This window comes from Salvelinus fontinalis, chromosome 2, assembly GCF_029448725.1.
Source record: "Salvelinus fontinalis isolate EN_2023a chromosome 2, ASM2944872v1, whole genome shotgun sequence".
In the NCBI taxonomy this organism is placed as follows: domain Eukaryota; kingdom Metazoa; phylum Chordata; class Actinopteri; order Salmoniformes; family Salmonidae; genus Salvelinus; species Salvelinus fontinalis.
Genome location: NC_074666.1, coordinates 25,046,868 through 25,068,179, shown reverse-complemented (window position 1 = coordinate 25,068,179; position 21,312 = coordinate 25,046,868). Strand labels below are relative to the sequence as shown.

Sequence of the window (21,312 nt, the reverse complement as noted above, 5' to 3'; positions counted from 1 at the left end):
CAAACATACAAAACCTAACATAATCGTTTGGTGTGCTTTCGTCGTAAAGCCTTTTTGAAATCGGACACTGTTGCTTGATTTACAACAAGTGTATCTTTAAAATGGTGTAAAATACTTGTATGTTTGAGGAATTTTAATTATGTGATTTCTGTTGTTTTGAATTTGGCGCCCTGCAGTTTCACTGGCTGTTGACGAGGTTGGACGCTAGTTTGACTGGGGCGGTACACCTGTCAAACGGTAACGCAGGTGTCCTAAGGCGAGCTCAGGGAGGACAGAAACCTCACGTGGAGCAGAAGGGCAAAAGCTCGCTTGATCTTGATTCACATACCCTAGTGAGGTTAACAGGTGTACCTTGTTAAAAGTACATTTGTGGAATTTCTTTCCTTCTTAATACATTCGAGACAATCGTTGTATTGTGACAAGGTAGGGGTGGTATACTGAAAAAATCTATATTTGGTAAAAGACCAAGTCCATAGTATGGCAAGAACAGCTCAAATAAGCAAAGAGAAATGACAGTCCATCATTACTTTAACTTCTCTAGGATAAGGGGCAGCATTTTCACGTTTGGATGAAAAGTATACCCAAATTCAACTGCCAGCTACTCATCCCCAGAAAAAAAGATAAGCATATTGTTAGTACATTTGGATAGGAAACACTCTGAGGTTTCTAAAACTGTTTGAATCATGTCTGTGAGTATAACAGAACTTATTTAGCAGGCGAAACCCAGAGGACAAACCATTCAGATTTCTTTTTTGAGGTCACTCTCTTTTCAATGAGGTTTCATTGGGAAACCAGATTTCTAAGGGACCTGCTTGCAGTTCCTACCGCTTCCACTGGATGTCAACAGTCTTGAGAAATTGCTTGAGGTTATTTCGTTGTGTAATGAAGAAGTACGGCCATCTTGAACGAGTGTCACATTAAGTGTCCTGTTAGATAGAAGCGCATGACCAGAAAGCTGGCTATAGTTGGTTTTAATCCTGTATTGAACACAGATCATCCCATCTTCAATTGTATCGATTATTAACGTTAAAAAATACCTAAAGTTGTATTACAAAAGTAGTTTGAAATTTTTGGGCAAAGTTTACAGGTAACCTTTGAGATATTTTGTCAAAGGTAAGGCATGAATTATATTTTTATTTCTGCGTATTGTGTTGCGCCTGCAGGGTTGAAATATGCTTATCTCTCTTGTTTACAATGGTGCTAACTCAGATAATAGCATCGTTTGCTTTCACCGAAAAGCCTATTTGAATTCTGACATGTTGGCTGGATTCACAACCAGTGTAGCTTTAATTTGGTTTATTTCATGTGTGATTTAATGAAAGTTTGATTTTTATAGTAATTAATTTGAATTTGGCGCTCTGCATTTTCTCTGGCTTTTTGCCAAGTGAGACAGTAGCGTCCCGCCTAAACTCAGATTTTTGGATATAAATATGAACTTTACCGAACAAAACATACATGTATTGTGTAACAAGAAGTCCTATGAGTGTCATCTGATGAAGATCATCAAAGGTTAGTCATTCATTTTATCTCTATTTCAGCTTTTTGTTACTCCTCTCTTTGGCTGGAAAAATGGCTGTGTTTTTCTGTGGCTATGTACTGACCTAACATAATCGTTTGGTGTGCTTTCGCTGTAAATCCTTTTTGAAATCCGACATGTTGGCTGGATTCACAACAAGTGTAGCTTTAATTTGGTGTCTTTAATGTGTGATTTCATGAAAGTTTGATTTTGTAGTAATATATTTGAATTTGGCGCTCTGCATTTTTACTGCCTTTTGGCCAAGTGGGGCGTTAGCGTCCCACATATCCTAGAGAAGTTAAGACATGGTCCGTCAATCCGGAAAATTTCATAACTTTTGAAGAACGGATGATCTCTGCATGTGTGCTTCCCACCGTGAAGCATGGAGGAGGAGGTGTAATGGTGTGGGGTTGCTTTGCTGGTAAGACTGTCAGTGATTTATTTATAATTCAAGGCACGCTTAACCTGCATGGCTACCACACCATTCTGCAGCAATATGCCATCCCATCTGGTTTACTCTTCGTGGGACTATCATTTGTTTTTCAACAGGACAATGGCCCGGAACACACCCCCAGGCTGTGTAAAGGCTATTTGACCAAGAAGGAAAGTGACGGAGTGCTGCATCAGATGACCTGGCCTCCACAATCACCAGTCTTCAACCCAATTGAGATGGTTTGGGATGAGTTGGTTCATCCAACAAGTGTTCAACATATGTGGGAACTACTTCAAGACTGTTGGAAAAGTTACTTTGTGTGGCTACTTTGAAGAATCTAAAATCTAAAATATGATTTGTTTGTTTAACATTTTTTGGGTTACTACATGACTCAATATGTGTTATTTCATAGTTTTGATGTCTTCACTATTATTCTACAATGTAGAAAATACACAAAAAAAGAACAACCCTTGAATGAGTAAGTGTGTCCAAACGTTTGACTGGTACTGTATGTATGCACAGTATATACAGTACCAGTCAAAAGTTTGAACACACCTACTCATTCCACGATTTTTCTTTATTTTTACTATTTTCTACATTGACTGACCTTCATATCTTAAAGTAATGATGGACTGTCATTTCTCTTTGCTTTTTTTGAGCTGATCTTGCCATTAATAATGATTTGGTCTTTTACCAAATACTGTAGGGCTATCTGCTGTATACCACCTCTACCTTGACACAACACAACTGATTGGCTCAAACACATTAGAAGGAAAGAAATTCCACAAATGTACTTTTAACAAGGCACACCTGTTAATTGAAATGCATTCCAGGTGAATACCCCATGAAGCTAGTTGAGAGAATGCGAAAAGAGTGTGCAAAGCTGTCATCAAGGCAAAGGGTGGCTACTTTGAATATAAAATATGTTTGATTTGTTTAACACTTTTTTGGTCACTATATGATTCCATATGTGTTGTTTCCTAGTTTTGATGTATTCACTATTATTCTATAATGTAGAAAATAGTAAAAATAAATAAAACCCTGGAAAGAGTAGGTGTGTCCAAACTACTGACTGGTACTGTATATATATATATCATTTTTAAAATGCACATTTTCTCCTCTCATTTGCTCCTGATTGCATGTGCTGATGCTGCAGGGAGGGGGCGTTGTCTAGGCCACCAAATACTCATTTCTACAACACTTTGCTTGTTTAAGCAAGGAAAAACAAAGTTTAATCATGTTGTACATTGTCCATGTTACCGTGGATACGGACTCCACTGCACTAATGCCTGGCTGTCCTGTCTTCAGTCAGCTGCACAGGTTCATTTCATTTCCATGACAGTCTTCATCTATAATAATCGTTTACATGATTATACGTAATTGTGCCAGCCCTAAGTCGATCATAAACATCAGTTTTCTTCTGCTGTTCCACAGATTTCCCATAACAAAAGGCCACCCATCATAGTAAACGGCATTCACGTCAGTCGTCTGCAGGCCAACGACGCTCAAGGTGGATGTCTCGAATTCACATATTGCTTTTCATCCATTTTAAATGCAATGACACATAGTGTGCTCACCTCCTTGCTTTCCACCTGTCAATCATCTTGTGAGCCACGAATGATCCCAGGCATCAGTGCACCCTGTCACCCTGTCACTCAACTTCATTCTAACAGAACAGAAAACAGACACGACTTCCCACCACCATTCAGGTGGAGCTTGCGAGGGAGGAATCCCTCTGTCTCTTTTCATTCATTTCTCATCCATCATTTTTCTGTGGGCCTTCTCTGTAATCTCCCTGAAGTGAGAATCACATTTTAATTAGGTCTATCTATGGTTAGTGGTTCATCTTCCAGTCTCCCAGTCCCTACGTGCTGCTACGTGCTCACCCTGTGGGCTTTGCATCCTTATCAAAGATGACTCAGTCCCAGCTCCCTGTCAGGATCCAACATCTCCCTCATCTCTCTGACTTTTCATTCTTTAACCGCTCAAGCTCCGATCACAATCTTGTCTTCCTGCAACCGACAACAAAGCAAACCTGCCTAACAAAGTCCTATTTTCTTAAAGGGAGTTTTGTTTTAATGCTCAGCCAATAAGCTGCCTGAGAAAGAATAAAACACAACAACAGAACGAGAAAGTAAAGCATGTTTAATATATAATGTTTGAGGGCAGTGGCTGTGAATTCACAAACCGAACAGGAGACTGACTCCACCTGTTAGCGTATCACTCATCCTCTCCCCTAACACATATGCATTCCCAGGTGGAGCTGACATTTCTTTCCCTAACATTTCCTTCCTCTCCTCTGTCTGCTGCTGGGCGGATGACAGCCACTCCCCACTTGGGGAGACTGAAGCTCTGGGAGAAGGCCACAGGAAGCCATGTTTTTCCCAGAAGAATAGGAAACATAAAGACTACTTTGGAGATAAAACCAGTGGAATGGGTAAAAAGGTTAAATATTGGAGATGAAACCAATGAGAACATGTTGTGGAACAGTAAACTATTGGCATGCAAATATAACTGAACCAGTGCTCTGCTGTCTGGGGCTTGCATCCAGTGGATGGTTTAGTGTATTGTGGTACAGGACTAACAATGCATTACGCTGAGTTACTTAAAACCCATTCATGTACTTGTACTACAGGGGTGTCAAAATCATTCCATGGAGGGCTTAGAGTCTGCAGGTTTTTGATTTTCCTTTCAATTAAGGCCTAGACAACAAGGTGAGGTGATGAGTTCCTTACTCATTAGTGACCTTAATTCATCAATCAACCACAAGGGAGGAGTGAAAACCCAGTAGACACTCGGCCCTCCATGGAATGAGTTTCACATGTGCTGTACTGTATTTAGTACAATATCAAAACGAGCCACAGAACAAATTCTGTTTGGTGTAAAAGCATTACATTTGGAGTCAACATAGTTAGTAGAAGTGTCTAAACAGGCCACATTGACATTTTAAGTTTGTCATTATTTATAATAATATTATATATTTAAAAAATCTTAAAAATTACTTTTAAAATACATTTCTGTATTAAATAGTTTAAAAGCCTATAGTTGTGTTATTTAAACTGTTCAAAGCCCAAATATGACAAATGTATTATTCAATTGTCAGCAGTTTCTGTATAGTACTGTATTTAGTCTTTCGACACATACGGTTACAGATTTTCTTTTCAAGAATCAAGTCAAAATGATCTGATCTTAAGACTTTTTGGTATATTGATTGCCTGGACACTGAACCAGTATATATGAACCAAAATATAAACGCAACATGCAACGATTTCAAAGATTTTACTGAGTTACAGTTCATATAAGGAAATTGGTCAATTTAAATGAATTAATTAGGCCCTAATCTATGGACTAATAATAAAGATATGGTATATATAAAAAGTGAAGGGCTTGGATCAGAAAACTAGTCAGTATCTGGTGTGACCCCCATCTGGAATATGTTCAGCTTCCAGGAATTGTGTACAGATCCTTGCGACATGGTGCCGTGCATTATCATGCTGAAACATGAGATGATGGCGGCGGATGAATGGCACGACAATGGGCCTCCGGATCTCGTCACGGTATCTCTGTGCAATCAAATTGCATTCGGAAAAAAATGCAATTGTATTCGTTGTCTGTAGCTTATGCCTGCCCATACCATAACCCCAGAGCCACTATGGGGCACTCTGCTCACAACGTTGACATCAACAAACCGCTCACTCACGTTTCTCCCACATGACGCCATATGACATCTGCCCAGTACAGTTGAAACCTGAGACTCATCCATGAAGAGCACACTTCTCCAGCATGCCAGTGGCCATCGAAGGTGAGCATTTGCCCACTGAAGTCGGTTACGACACCGAACTGCCGGCAGGTCAAGGCCCTGGGTAGAACAATGAGCATGAGCTGCCCTGAGACGGTTTCTGACAGTTTGTGCATATTTTTTTCGGTTGTTGTAACATTCCTCAGTTTCTGTGTTGTTGTGGGTTTGTGTATATGTGTATTTCAGGAAATGGCTTCCAGGATTCCAAAGCAGCTGATTGGTCGGCCCATCACTAATTGGAGCTCTCACCCCACCCTCTCGTCAGGGGATACAGCTGTCTGCAATTACCGACTCCTTCTGCAGCTTGAAAGGCCAGTGTTCCTTTGTTAGGAGAGGGAGCTTCTTTGTATGTCCTGTGTTGGTTGTTGGTCTGGTAAATTTGTTGAAAGTGTTTTTTTTGTAGCCGCTCCTGTAGAGGCATGTGTATACCATAGTACCTGGTGTTTTTGGTTTATTTAAATTGTTCACTAAGTTTGAATTATTCTCTTTCATTTGTTCCCAGGGGGGAAGGGGAAGGCACCGTGTGTGTGTGTGTGTGTGTGTGTGTGTGTGTGTGTGTGTGTGTGTGTGTGTGTGTGTGTGTGTGTGTGTGTGTGTGCCTTCCCCCCTGTATTTAGGCAAGAGCCCTGCGGGCATACATATACCTGTAGTATTTACTATGTCTATGCACACTAGGTATGACTGGGTGGACCACCCCCTGTATTTTGGTTAGCGCGCCAGGTGGCGCTAAGAAAAGGTAACCAATGGGTAGGCAGGTAAGGTAGGAGAAGGGAAACTTTAACCCTTGCTTTGGTTCCGTCCAGCCCCTTCACCTCATCACGCAGGTGAAGAAGCCAGATGTGGAGTTCCTGGGCTGGCGTGGTTACACGTGGTCTGAGGATTGTGAGGCCGGTTGGACGTACTGCCAAATTATCTAAAACAATGTCGGAGCGTCTTTATGGTAGAGAAATTAACATATAATTACCTGACAACGGCTCTGGTAGACGTGCCTGCAGTCAGCATGCCAATTGCACACTCCCTCAACTTGAGACATCGGTGGCATTGTTGTGACAAAAATTAAAATTTTAGAGAGCCATTTTATTGTCCCCTGCACAAGGTGCACCTGTGTAATGATCATGCTGTTTATTCAGCTTCTTTATATGCAACACCAGTCAGGTGGATGGATTATCTTGACAAAGGAGAACATGCTCACTAACTGCACAAAATTTGAGAGAAATACATTTTTTTGTGTGTATGGAAAAATTCTGGGATCTTTTATTTCAGCTCATGAAACATTGGACCAATATTCAAATGTTGTGTTTTATATTTTTGTTCAGTATATATATCTAAAGAAGTCCACACACTCTCACATCCCTAGATTATATGCAGTATAAGCAAATTCAATGGAGACTGGAGAATGAGTGATTTTACAGCATTATCTCTCTTTCTCAGATCTTAAACATGTTCCAATCTTAACTGTCTGGACCAATATAAAAAACTAAATCTAAAGAAATTCACACACGGACACACTCCTAAAGTATATTATAGAGTACAAGCAAATCCAATGCAAGGCAATAGAGAATGAGGCATGCTACAGCAGTGCTAAACATGTTGCATACCCCACCAAGAGACATGCACACACGTGTGTATGTTTGTGGTATGCGTGTACACGTGTGCTTTTGAGAGAGGGAGAGAAAGAGGGAGAATGCTTCATAATGCCTCACTCTCCATTGACTTGCATTGGATTTGTTAAAACTGTATAATATACTCTAGGAGTGTGTGTGATTGGATTTCCTTAGATATTGCTTTTATGTACAGTCAATAAATAGTACCCTTAAAACACCAGTCTCAAAGTCAACAGTGAAGAGGGGACTCTGGGATGCTGGCCTTCTAGGCAGAGTTGCAAAGACAAAGCCATATCTCAGACTGGTCAATAAAAAGCAAAGTTTAAGATGGGCAAAATAACACAGACACTGGACAGAGGAACGCTGCCTAGAAGGCCAGCATCCTGGAGTTGCCTCTTCACTGTTGGCAAAGAGACTGGTGTTTTGCGGGTACTATTTAATGTAGCTGCCAGTTGAGGACTTGAGGCATCTGTTTCTCAAACTAGACACTCTAATGTACTTGTCCTCTTGCTCAGTTGTGCACCGTGGCCTCCCAATCTTTCTATTCTGGTTAGAGCCAGTTTGTCTGTTCTGTGAAGGCAGTAGTACACGGCGTTGTACGAGATCTTCAGGTTCTTGGCACTTTCTCGCATGGAATAGCCTTCATTTCGCAGAACAAGTATGGTGTTAAGACTGGTGTTTTGCTGATGCTATTTAATGAAGCTGCCAAGTGAGGAACACTAAAAGGAACACTAAAATAACACATCCTAGATCTGAATGAATGAAATATTCTTATGAAATACTTTTTTCTTTACATAGTTGAATGTGCTGACAACAAAATTACACAAAAATTATCAATGGAAATCAAATTTATCAACCCATGGAGGTCTGGATTTGGAGTCACACCCAAAATTAAAGTGGAAAACCACACTACAGGCTGATCAAACTTTGATGTAATGTCCTTAAAACAAGTCAAAATGAGGCTCAGTAGTGTGTGTGGCCTCCACGTGCCTGTATGACCTCCCTACAACGCCTGGGCATGCTCCTGATGAGGTGGCGGATGGTCTCCTGAGGGATTTCCTCCCAGACCTGGACTAAAGCATCCGCCAACTCCTGGACAGTCTGTGGTGCAACGTGGCGTTGGTGGATGGAGCGAGACATGATGTCCCAGATGTGCTCAATTGGATTCAGTCCATAGCATCAATGCCTTCCTCTTGCAGGAACTGCTGACACACTCCAGCCACATGAGGTCTAGCATTGTCTTGCATTAGGAGGAACCCAGGGCCAACCACACCAGCATATGGTCTCACAAGGGGTCTGAGGATCTCATCTCGGTACCTAATGGCAGTCAGGCTACCTCTGGCGAGCACATGGAGGGCTGTGCGGCCCCCCAAATAAATGCCACCCCACACCATGACTGACCCACCGCCAAACCGGTCATGCTGGAGGATGTTGCAGGCAGCAGAACGTTCTCCACGGCGTCTCCAGACTCTGTCACGTCTGTCACATGTGCTCAGTGTGAACCTGCTTTCATCTGTGAAGAGCACAGGGCGCCAGTGGCGAATTTGCCAATCTTGGTGTTCTCTGGCAAATGCCAAACGTCCTGCACGGTGTTGGGCTGTAAGCACAACCCCCACCTGTGGACGTCGGGCCCTCATACCACCCTCATGGAGTCTGTTTCTGACCGTTTGAACAGACAAATGCACATTTGTGGCCTGCTGGAGGTCATTTTGCAGGGCTCTGGCAGTGCTCCTCCTGCTCCTCCTTGCACAAAGGCGGAGGTAGGGGTCCTGCTGCTGGGCTGTTGCCCTCCTACGGCCTCCTCCACGTCTCCTGATGTACTGGCCTGTCTCCTGGTAGCGCCTCCATGCTCTGGACACTACGCTGACAGACACAGCAAACCTTCTTGCCACAGCTCGCATTGATGTGCCATCCTGGATGAGCTGCACTACCTGAGCCACTTGTGTCGGTTGTAGACTCTGTCTCATGCTACCACTAGAGTGAAAGCACCGCCAGCATTCAAAAGTGACCAAAACATCAGCCAGGAAGCATAGGAACTGAGAAGTGGTCTGTGGTCACCACCTGCAGAACCACTCCTTTATTGGGGGTGTCTTGCTAATTGCCTATAATTTCCACCTGTTGTCTATTCCATTTGCACAACAGCATGTGAAATGTATTGTCAATCAGTGTTGCTTCCTAAGTGGACAGTTTGATTTCAAAGAAGTGCGATTGACTTGGAGTTACATTGTGTTATTTAAGTGTTCCCTTTATTTTTTTGAGCAGTGTATATATTTGTCCAGACAATTATTCAGAACATGTTTGAGATCTGAGAATAAGAGAAAACGCTGTAATATATACAGTATATTGGTCTAGGCCATTGGTTCACAAACTTTTTATAGTCCCGTACCCCTTCAAACATTAAACCTCCAGCTGCGTACCCCCTCTAGCAACAGGGCCAGCGCACTCTCAAATGTTGTTTTTTGCCATCATTGTAAGCCTGCCATTGTAAGCCTACACACTCTACAATACATTTATTGAACATAATAATGAGTGTGAGTTTTTGTCACAACCCAGCTCTTTGGAAGTGACAAAGAACTCTTATAGGACCAGGGCACTAATAATAATATAATAATCAATCATTTTGCTCTTCATTGAACCATCTTACATATAAAATTGTGAATAACTCACCACAGATTAATGAAAAGGGTATGCATGGAAGGATGCACATAACTCTGCAATGTTGGGTTGTGTTGGAGAGAGTCTCAGTCTTAAATCATTTTCTACACACAGTCTGTGCCTGTATTCAGTTTTCATGCTAGCGGGGGCCGAGAATCCACTCTCACATAGGTACGTGGTTGCAAAGGGCAGGATACTCTGGAAGTGGCTTCTGATTAATTTACATTTTCACAGGACCGCTTGTTGCAATTTCGATGAGGCTGTCTTGTTCAGTAAGTGGACTGGAGGCTGGGCATGAATGTGATAATGAATCCAGTTGTTTGTGTCATCTGTTTCTGGAAAGTACCAGCGTAATTGCGCACCCAACTCACTCAGGTGCTTCGTTATATCACATTTGACATTGTCCGTAAACTTGAGTTCAGTTGCACACAAAAACTCATACAATGATGGAAAGACCTGTGTGTTGTCCTTGTTAATGCAGACAGAGAAGAGCTACAACTTCTTAATCATAACCTAAATTTTGTCCCGCACATTGAATATAGTTGCAGAGTCCCTGTAATCCTAGATTCAGATCATTCAGGAGAGAAAAAACATCACCCAGATAGGCCAGTCGTGTGAGAAACTTGTCATCATGCAAGCAGTCAGACAAGTGAAAATTATGGTAAATAAAAACATCTTTAAGCTCGAGTCAATACTTTGCCCCTTGATAACCGGCGCACTTCTGTATGTTGTAAAAGCGTTACATGGTCACTGTACATATCATTGCAAAGTGCAGAAAATACATGAGTTCAGGGGCCTTGCTTTAACCATTTTAACTGTAGTGTCCAAAACATCTTTCAAGCTGTCAGCCATTCCCTTGGCAGCAAGAACCTCTTTGTGGATGCTACAGTGTACCCAAGTGGCATCGGAAGCAATTGCTTGCACACGCATTACCACTCCACAGTCTCCCTGTCATGACTTTTGCGCCATCAGTACAGATACCAACACATCTTGACCACCAAAGTCCATTTGATGTCACTAAGCTGTCCAGTGCTTTAAACATATCCTCTGCTGTTGTCCAGGTTTCCAGAAGAGGATGTCTTCCTTAATTGACCCCCCATAAACGTAACGGACATATACCAGGAGCTGTGTCAGGCCTGCCACGTCTGTTGACTCATCCAGCAGTAACGCATATAATTCACTGGCTTACATGCGAAGCAGTAATTGTTTTAAAATGTCACTGAGTCGTGAAATAGTGTTGTTTGATGAAGGCATTGTCTGTATAGTTTTTTTTTGCCTTTTCCCCCAACATTGTCACAACCATATCTGCGGTAGCAAGAAGAATTAGGTCTTCCACAATAATATAGGGCTTGCCTGTATAAATATTATTAAGATCTGATCATGTGAACATGTACTCACATGACTTGATTCATGAAATGTGTAATGTGTAAAACAGTAACCCCATTCGTCCAAATAGACTAAATATAGTACAATATCAAAACACCCACATTGTAGACAAACGCTTTGGCGAACTTAAAACAGTCAATTTGTCAATCAGTATGCTCAGAGAACAAGTGTAACAAAGAACATTTTTTATTTCCGTTATGGACATGTTTGGGTTAAGGGCCTATGGTTCTTATTACGGGTGCATGGATGATCTTGATAGGGTTATCACTCTTTACTCTGGGTAAAGGTTTTTCCATGGACCTAGACATCTGTGTGTATTATGCATAGTGCACAGCTTATATGGATTTAGTATTGTTGTTTGAACGCTATATACGGTAAAGAGCATAGGGAATGCATATCTTTAGATCTGGAACACCTAGCCACATTTGCAGAGAGAAAGCTTGGCGCAAGGAGGGGGAAATGTTTATGACAAACACACTGTTGTCTACCCAGATACTCCATTCATCTGTTTTTTAAATTAGCAAGCTTGTGTGAGAGGGTCATTAGGAATGACTTAGAGCTCTGAGAGAGGAGAGCAGAGGGGCTGCTGAGGTAAAAGACAGAGACACTGAATGCTGACTCCACAACACATAGATCTATGAATCTATCTATCTGCCCCAGCAGCCAAAACAACAGCTAACATATCAATACAACACTCTGCAAACACAACACACATCACTGTCACTAACACTGTCTGCACATCACCACCCTTTAACAAACAATCAAACAAACACACACACACACACACACACAGCACAAACAAACACATCCCCACCTCAGGTCACAACCCTGAACAGAAACACAAAACACTTTTCAAACACCAGACTACCAACTACTATTACATACAACACACACTGAAACTCACAGAGAATACAGGATCGTACCATTTTCAGGGTGCTCCATTTCCCCAATGCTGCCGTCTGGGGTGGTCCTCTCGTAGTGATCCTCAGGCAGGGTCAGGGGCCCGATACGGGGGCCAGACGATGACTTACTGCTGGTCGTCTCTGACTCCTCCAGGCCGCTGTCATAGTAACTGTGCTGAGATGCATCCTGCAGATCCTGCACCGGATTGGTTGTGGAGAATGTCACTCTGCGATGGGGGAGCTGAAATCAGAAAATATCTCCATCAACATAAAGGTCTAACATAAACCTTCTTAATAGAGGAATTTCCCCCTTGCAAAGATCAGTTTACTAAATGGCCAGTCGCCATATTCAACAATGGAAAGATGACGCCCACACACAGTACACTCCCCCACCCACGCACACAAACACCCCTCTTAAAACTGAGAAAACCACTGGTATAGCATAAAAGGCCTTATTGCCTATTCTGTGCTGCTGAGAGTTTGTGGTAGAGATCAATAACCCAGGTCTGTACTCCACTCTCCCCTTCTCCATCTTCCCCTGTTCTCTTAGGCAGAAGAGATCCATTTTAGCAGGGATTGGAAGCAATATGCCAGTCCTTTTAGCACATATACAGGAACCATTCAGGACTGCTTTTAGAGTGTTCATAGAGCTATCAACACTGGGTTGTTAATCAAGCCTACCTGACCACTAATGCTCTCAGGATGCTTTTATTAGTATCAATCATTTTTTATCTCTCAACCCTTAATTTGCTCTTCCTCTCTGTTTCATTCATTCTTTCTTTCACTCACAATCAGTACTTCCTATTTGTATTGTGGCCCCACATGTGGCCCCACATACACTGCATGTACACTTCCTCTTCTCACATGGCCCAGTGCAAATGGTCATGGCCATACAAAAAGCCCACGGATAACATTTGCCCGGGACAATTAAGTGAACCTTAGCCATCAATTTAAACCTAACTGAACGATATGCTTTCTACCTATGCAGACACTTTATAAAAACTCTCTATGTATGTGTGTGTATATGTACAGTATGTGTTTGTGAGTGTGTGTTTGAATGTGTACGTGTGTGTCTTAGGGCATAACATGTGTTTCCTCCCTTAATTACGTTATTTAGGGGGGGGGGGGTAGCCTACTGGTTAGAGTATTTGGCCAGTAACCAAACGGTTGCTATTCCAAATCCCAGAGCTGACAAGGTAAAAATCTGTCATTCTGCCCCTGAACAAGGCAGTTAACACACTGTTCCTAGGCCGTCATTGTAACTAAGAATTTGTTCTTAACTGACTTGCCTAGTTAAATAAAGGTTATATATATATTTTTTTATCTGTAATAAAAACATGCACGCCGCACTTCTGGTGCAACGTAAATGTAAGTGACATTATTTTATCTACTGTGAAAAATGTGCACATCAGCCTTTGTGGAGAATTGCAAATTGAATTGCTTGATCTACTGTATGAAAGAATACCATGCCTCATGAAGAATGCAAATTGCATTGTTTGATCTGTGTTAAGGCCTACATGTACCTTGCAACTTGGATATAATGTACTTAGTATACAGACTTTTATTGGGACGTGGGTTAGCATTGTTATTGTGATATTTCAATCAAGCCGGTTATTGCTTTACTAGAACGGACTGAGGTAATGTTATTCTCAAGGAGAACTCGCAAACTGTGATTAAGGGTATCCTAAGCAGACACATTACTATTTAAATATAAGGGTGCATTTAGTTGTTTAAATATGGATTCTTGCTTATTAAACTGCTCCTGTAGGCATTGCTCCAGAGTCAGCATTTCCCTGGGTAGGCTATGTATTGTAGACTGGGAGGCTAGGGCTACGCAGATGGGAAAAAAGATACATTTTTAGTCAGAACACAGCTACTTCACCAGGGCTGGAGCGGGTACAGAGAGGAGACAGAGGGGGCATTGCGCTGGCAGTCGGGGTCAATGCTGAGGGCTAGAGGCGACTTGGAGGAGATTGTATAGGACTAGAGGCTGGAAACTCAAAGAATTGGATCTGGGGATGGGGCTTAAGCAAAATCAAAAAGCACTGTATGTGGTGCAGAAGAAGATGGCTGACGTCTTCCATGCTTCTAACCAATTGTGCTATTTTGTCAGGTTCTTTTGCGTTGTTTGTAAAAATTGCTACTAGAAATTTGCTCCGGGTCGTCCCCGAGGCCGGTGTCGGCGCGCTGCTCGAGCCGCGCGTCAGGGAGGGGCTACTGTCACGACTCCCGCCGAAGTCGGTTCCTTTCCTTGTTCGGGCGGTGCTCGGCGGTCGACGTCACCGGTCTTCTAGCCATCGTCACTCCACCTTTCATTTTCCATTTGTTTTGTCTTGTTTTTCCGCACACCTGTTTTACATTCCCTCATCACTCTACGTGTATATATTCCTCTGTTCCCCCCATGTCTGTGTGTGTAATTGTTCGTTATGTGTCATGTGTGACGCTTCATGCAGTTTTTTTTCGCCGGGTCTTGTTTGGAACCCGTGGTATTGTATGCTTGTCACGTAGAGTAGGCCAGAAGGCTAAACTGGAAAACCTAACCTCTATCAAAATAAAAAGATGGCGGAACCGCAAAAGTTCTTCTGTGCAAGGGTGTTTATTTACAAAGTGATTCCGGAACAAAAACAACAGTACTGCCATCAAACATATACTTTATGGGCCAGCTAAAAACAATGCTACCCCATCCACAGCTCAATCCAAAATGCCTCCCCATGAACTGAAAGAGAGGCTCCTTTTGTAGGGCTAGCCCCTCCCCTTAGAACAATTAACACTAATTAATTAAGCAATTACCTAGTCAAACCTACATTTTCCATTAACTAAACATACTAAAGGATATACATTGCAACACGTTTTTTAAACAATATCACAACATAACATTTACAACATTACATCACTACTGACAGTGTCTTCAAATATGCCCATTTACATTAATGAGCCATTTGGGACAGGCACTATAAAGTCAGCCCAATTCCCTTAGCTCGGGTCCTTTTCCAGCATACCGGAAGCTACAGAGTACATTATTTGTGTGACGAGTGTGCTATTTGCTTTTACCCTTGGCGGGAGTGTCGTTACGCAGTTGCGTCAGACTGTTTTCCTTCTGCAAAATAAAATGTGCCTGTTCACTCATCTCTGCTCTCCTGCACCTGACTTCAGTTAACCAGTTGCGTACACTGTTGACACCTCCTGGTTCCTTCTTACAAGCAAAAACTAAATCAGGAAGTACCAGTGACTCGCTCAATACGGAAGTGTCAGATGACGCAGATGCTACACTACATAACTGTTTTGCTAGCACAGAATGGAATATTTTCCGGGATTCATCCAATGGCATTTAGGAGTATACCACCTCAGTCATCGGCATCATCAATGACGTCGTCTCCACAGTGACCGTACGTACATATCCCAACCAGAAGCCATGGATAACAGGCAACATCCGCATCGAGCTAAAGACTAGTGCTGCCGCTTTCAAGGAGCAGGACACTAATCCGGACGCAATATATGAAATCCCGCTATGCCCTCAGACGAACCATCATACAAGCAAAGCCTCAATACAGAACTAAGATTGAATCCTACTATACCGGCTCTGACACTCATCAGATGTGGCAGGGCTTGAAAACTATTACGAACTACAAAGGGAAACCCAGATGCAAGCTGCCCAGTGACGTGAGCCTAACAGACGAGCTAAATGCTTTTTATGCTCGATTCGAGGCAAGCAGCACTGAATCATGCACAAGAGCACCAGCTGTTCTGGATGTCTGTGTGATAATGCTCTCGGTAGCTGATGTGAGCAAAACATTTAAACAGGTCAACATTCACAAAACCGCGGGGCCAGATGGATTACCAGGACGTGTACTCAAAGCATGTGCGGACCAACTGGCCAGTGTCTTCACTGACATTTTCAACCTCTCCCTGACTGAGTCTGTAATACCTACATGTTTCAATTAGACCACCTAAATGATTATTGCTCCATAGCACTCGCATCGGTAGCCATGAAGTGCTTTGAAAGGCTGGTCATGTCTCACATCAACAACATCCTCCCAGATACCCTAGACCCACTCCAATTCGCATACCGCCCCAACAGATCCACAGATGACGCAATCTCAATTGCACTCCACACTGCCCTTTCCCACATGGACAAAAGGAACACCTATGTGAGAATGCTGTTCATTGACTACAGCTCAGCGTTCAACACCTTAGTGCCCACGAAGCTCATCACTAAGCTAAACACCTCCCTTTGCAACAGGGTCCTGGAATTCCTGACGGGCCGCCCCCAGGTGGTAAGGGTAGGCAACAGCACGTCTGCCACACTGATCCTCAACACTGGGGCCCCTCAGTGGGGTGTACTTAGTCCCTTCCTGTATTCCCTGTTCACCCACGACTGTGTGGCCAAACACTACTCTAACACCATCATTAAGTTTGCAGACGACACAACAGTGGTAGGCCTGATTCGCGACAACGATGAGACAGCCTATAGGGAGGAGGTCAGCGCACTGGTAGTGTGGTGCCAGGACAACAACCTCTCCCTCAATGCGAGCAAGATATGGGATCTGATCGTGGACTACAGGAAAAGGCTGGCCAAACAGGCCCCCATTAACATCAACTGGGCTGTAGTGGAGCGGGTCGAGAGTTTCAAGTTCCTTGGTGTCCACTTAACCAACGAACGTACGGCCCAGTACATGGCTTGGGGCCAAGCTTCCTGCCATCCAGGACCTATATAACAGGCGGTGTCAGAGACCATAATAAGACCATAAAATTGTCAGAGACTCTAGTCACCCAATTCAGAGACTGTTTTCTCTGCTACTGCACGGCAAGCGGTACTGGAGCATCAAGTCTAGGACCAAAAGGCTCCTTAATAGCTTCTACCTCCAAGCCATAAGACTGCTGAACAGTTAATCAAATGGCCACCGGACACAGAACGAGCAGTATGGCTGGTGGCATTGTCATTCTGGAGGGTCAAGTCAGGATGAGCCTGCAGGAAGGGTACCACATGAGGGAGGAGGATGTCTCCATCTCCCCTGGTGAGACAAAACCGTGACTCCAGAAGAGCACTTTTTTTTTCCAGCGACGGTGGGTTTGTTCCCATAGGCGACGTTGTTGGTGATGTCTGGTGAGGACCTGCCTTACAACAGGCCTTCAAGCCCTCAGTCCAGCCTCTCGCGGACAGTCTGAGCACTGACGGAGGGATTGTGCGTTCCTGGTGTAACTCTGGCAGTTGTTGTTGCCATCCTGTACCTGTCCCTCAGGTGTGATGTTTGGACGTACCGATCCTGTGCAGGTGTTGTTACACGTAGTCTGCCACTGCGAGGACGATCAGCTGTCCATCCTGTCTCTCTGCAGTGCTGTCTTAGACGTCTCACAGTACGGACATTGCAATTTATTGCCCTGGCCACATCTGCAGTCCTCAAGCCTCCTTGCAGCATGCCTAAGGCACGTTCACGCAGATGAGCAGGGACCCTGGGCCTATTTCTTTTTGTGTTTTTCAAAGTCAGTAGAAAGACCTCTTTAGTGTCCTAAGTTTTAATAACTGTGACCTTAATTGTCTACCGTGTGTAAGCTATTAATGTCTTAAACTGCACTGTTGGTTAAGCATTTCACGGTAAGGTCTACACTTGTTGTATTCGGCACGTGACAAATAAACTTTGATTTGATGTAAATGTGAGTATCTGATAATCTGATCGTTGTCATATAGAATGATCAGGATTTGATCAATGTCACATGGAATGATCATGATAGGAGTGCAAAAGAACATACAGATGGGATGAGTCCCAGACTGAGGAGTTGCTTGACATGGCACAGCAGAGTGTAAATGATGCCCTGTAGCCAGTTGCTGGCTGATGGAACAGACTGGGATCATTATGTTATCGTATGTTATCGTATTATCGTATGTTCCTCTCACTTTAGGTGTGGTCTGATAAGAAGTGCTGCTCTAATGGGAGGAGAGACATTCTCAGCTCAGCATGAGCCAGGGAGGTGGGTGGGAGAGCTTTTTTGTATGCAAGTTCATTCACACCATTACTCCTGCATCCTGTCATATGAAACGGTGTGAACAGTGAGATTCGTCATTAGATGTGCCAGCTTCATTCACACTCGCTGAGGCTGGCTGCAGTAATGCATGGTAGCACTGTGACAACATTATGGCATTTCAAGGCTGGTGCACTCGTTAAGTGCATTTCCTCAGCATAAAAAGGGTTTCCCATGGAGAGTAAGGTATTCTCAGGGACAGTGAAGAGCACGAATACAATACAATACCTCACTGAATGGCAAGATGTAGCGGTTTGTTAATCTAGCCATCTACTTGCTCCTTCTCTCCTCTCTTTCCATATAATGGGGCCCCTCCATATCCCCTTACATAAACAAATGTTTTCTCTTCCTTTGTCCTAACACGTGTCATGACGTGGCCCTTTCTTGGTGTAGATTGTGGCTTCCCCCCCTCTCTCACACTCTCTCCTAAACCCATGTTTTGTTATCTAAGGTCATAAATTCCTGGCAGAGACTCTCTCCCCCTGGTCATGCAGAAAGAGAGGGAGAGAGCACAGAGAGAGAACAAAGGACTTCACTTGGCCAAACTCCTAAATCCACAAAAATGGGATAATTAAACATTCTTTCTACTTTTGAGAATGTGGGAATGATCCGTGGACACTTAAGGGACAGTTATGTTGAGTGTGTTTCATTTGGTGACCTCATGAAGGACAAGAAACACACATAACTATCAGAGATCAAGGTACGACCCAGATGCAGACTGTCGAAGTAACAATGTTTATTGTAGCAACAGGGGCAGGCAAAGATAGGTCAAGGTAGGCAGGGGGCAAAAATCCAAGGTATGGCAAAGGTACAGGATGGCAGGCAGATTCATGGTCAGGCAGAGTTCAGTAATCCAGAGGTGGAGCAAAGGTACAGGACGGCAGGCATACTTAGAGTCAGGCAGAGAGGTCAGGCGGGCAGGTACAGAGTCAGGAAAGGCAAAGGTCAAAAACCAGGAAGACAAGGAAAGAGAGGCTGGAAAATGATAGGCGCTGACAGGAAAAAACGCTGGTAAGCTTGAATGAACAAGATGAACTGGCAACAAACAGTCAGAGAACACAGGTATGAATACACAGGGGATAATTGGGAAGACAGGCGACATCTTGAGGAGGTGGAGACAAGCACAAGGACAGGGGAAACAGATCAGGGTGTGACAATAACGGTATCTCTTAAAGTGTACATTTCCCAGCTGTCAGGTTTACATCTAAATATTGTGAAACGTATGTGGTTAAACATGAAACTATTTGTGAAAATATGTAATGTGATGTTAACCTTCTAAATTAGAGTATGGATTTTCATAAAGATTAACGAGTCAGTGGCCACGCCCACATGACCATGCTGGTCATTTATGAACATTTGAACATCTTGGCCATGTTCTGTTATAATCTGCACCCGGCACAGCCAGAAGAGGACTGGCCACCGCTCATAGCCTGGTTCCTCTCTAGGTTTCTTCCTAGGTTTTGGCCTTTCTAGGGAGTTTTTCCTAGCCACCGTGCTTCTACACCTGCATTGCTTGCTGTTTGGGGTTTTAGGCTGGGTTTCTGTACAGCACTTTGAGATATCAGCTGATGTAAGAAGGGCTATATAAATACATTTGATTTGATGAGCATAGACAATACGTCGGCATCATGGAACTGCCCTTTCCTACTGAAACGTATTAAACCTACTCTTGATGAAATTCACACCAGACCATGCAAACCCCGGTGTTTGCTAAGGTTGCAAATGGTTGAATTTCTAAGACCAAAACATGCCGGGTGACGCTGGTGTGTGAAGTGGCTTAACCTGTTTGGGCTGCAGGGGCAGTATTGAGTAGCATGGATAAAAGGTGCCCATTTCAAACGGCCTCGTACTCAATTCTTGCTCGTACAATATGCATATTATTATTACTATTGGATAGAAAACACTCTCTAGTTTCTAAAACAGTTTGAATTATATCTGTGAGTAAAACAGAACTCATTTTGAGGCAAACTTCCTGACAGGAAGTGGAAAATCTGAAATCGATGCTCTGTTCTAGGGCCTGCCTATAAATGTCCTTGATATATATCAGTATACATGCACTTCATACGTCTTCCACAAGTGCAGGGCGCGAAATTCAAAATATATTTTTTTGAAATATTTAACTTTCACACATTAACAAGTCCAATACAGCAAATGAAAGGTACACATCTTGTGAATCCAGCCAACGTGTCCGATTTTTAAAATGTTTTACAGCGAAAACAGCACGTATATTTATGTTAGCTCACCACCAAATACAAAAAAGGACAGACATTTTTCACAGCACAGGTAGCATGCACAAAGCCAACCTAACTAACCAAGAACCAACCAAACTAACCAACAAACAACTTCATCAGATGACAGTCTTATAACATGTTATTCAATAAATCTATGTTTTGTTCGGAAAATGTGCATATTTCAGGTATAAATCATAGTTTACATTGCAGCTACAATCAGAAATTGCACCGAAAGCAGCCAGAATAATTACAGACACCAACGTCAAATACCTAAATACTCATCATAAAACATTTCTGAAAAATACATAGTGTACAGCAAATGAAAGACAAGCATCTTTTGAATCCAGCAAATATTTCCGATTTCTTAAGTGTTTTACAGCGAAAACACAATATAGCGTTATATTAGCTTACCACAATAGCCAGAAACACAAGCCATTTCCCAGTAGTAAAAGTTAGCGATCGTGACACACCAGCAAAAGGTATATCATTTTTGACTAACCTTGATAAGGTTCATCAGATGACAGTCCTATAACATCAGGTTATACATACACTTATGTTTTGTTCGAAAATGTGCATATTTAGAGCTGAAATCAGTGGTTATACATTGTGCTAACGTAGCTACTCTTTCCCACAACGTCCGGATTTTTTTCTGACACTTTTTCTGACACACATATTCTGACCAAATAGCTATTCATAAACATAACTAAAAAATACATGTTGTATAGGAAATGATAGATACACTAGTTCTTAATGCAATCGCCGTGTTAG

General features: G+C 42.9%; 1 protein-coding gene across 1 annotated transcript in view; it reads right to left on the bottom strand.

Annotated features, from left to right (window-relative positions):
• LOC129815246 (protocadherin-1-like) overlaps positions 1–21,312 on the bottom strand; it is a 119,313-nt gene that overhangs the window by 23,774 nt on the left and 74,227 nt on the right. Inside the window, exon 4 of the mRNA XM_055868863.1 lies at positions 12,317–12,536. Coding sequence (XP_055724838.1) covers positions 12,317–12,536 — 220 coding nt within the window. The remainder of the gene's footprint in view (positions 1–12,316; positions 12,537–21,312) is intronic.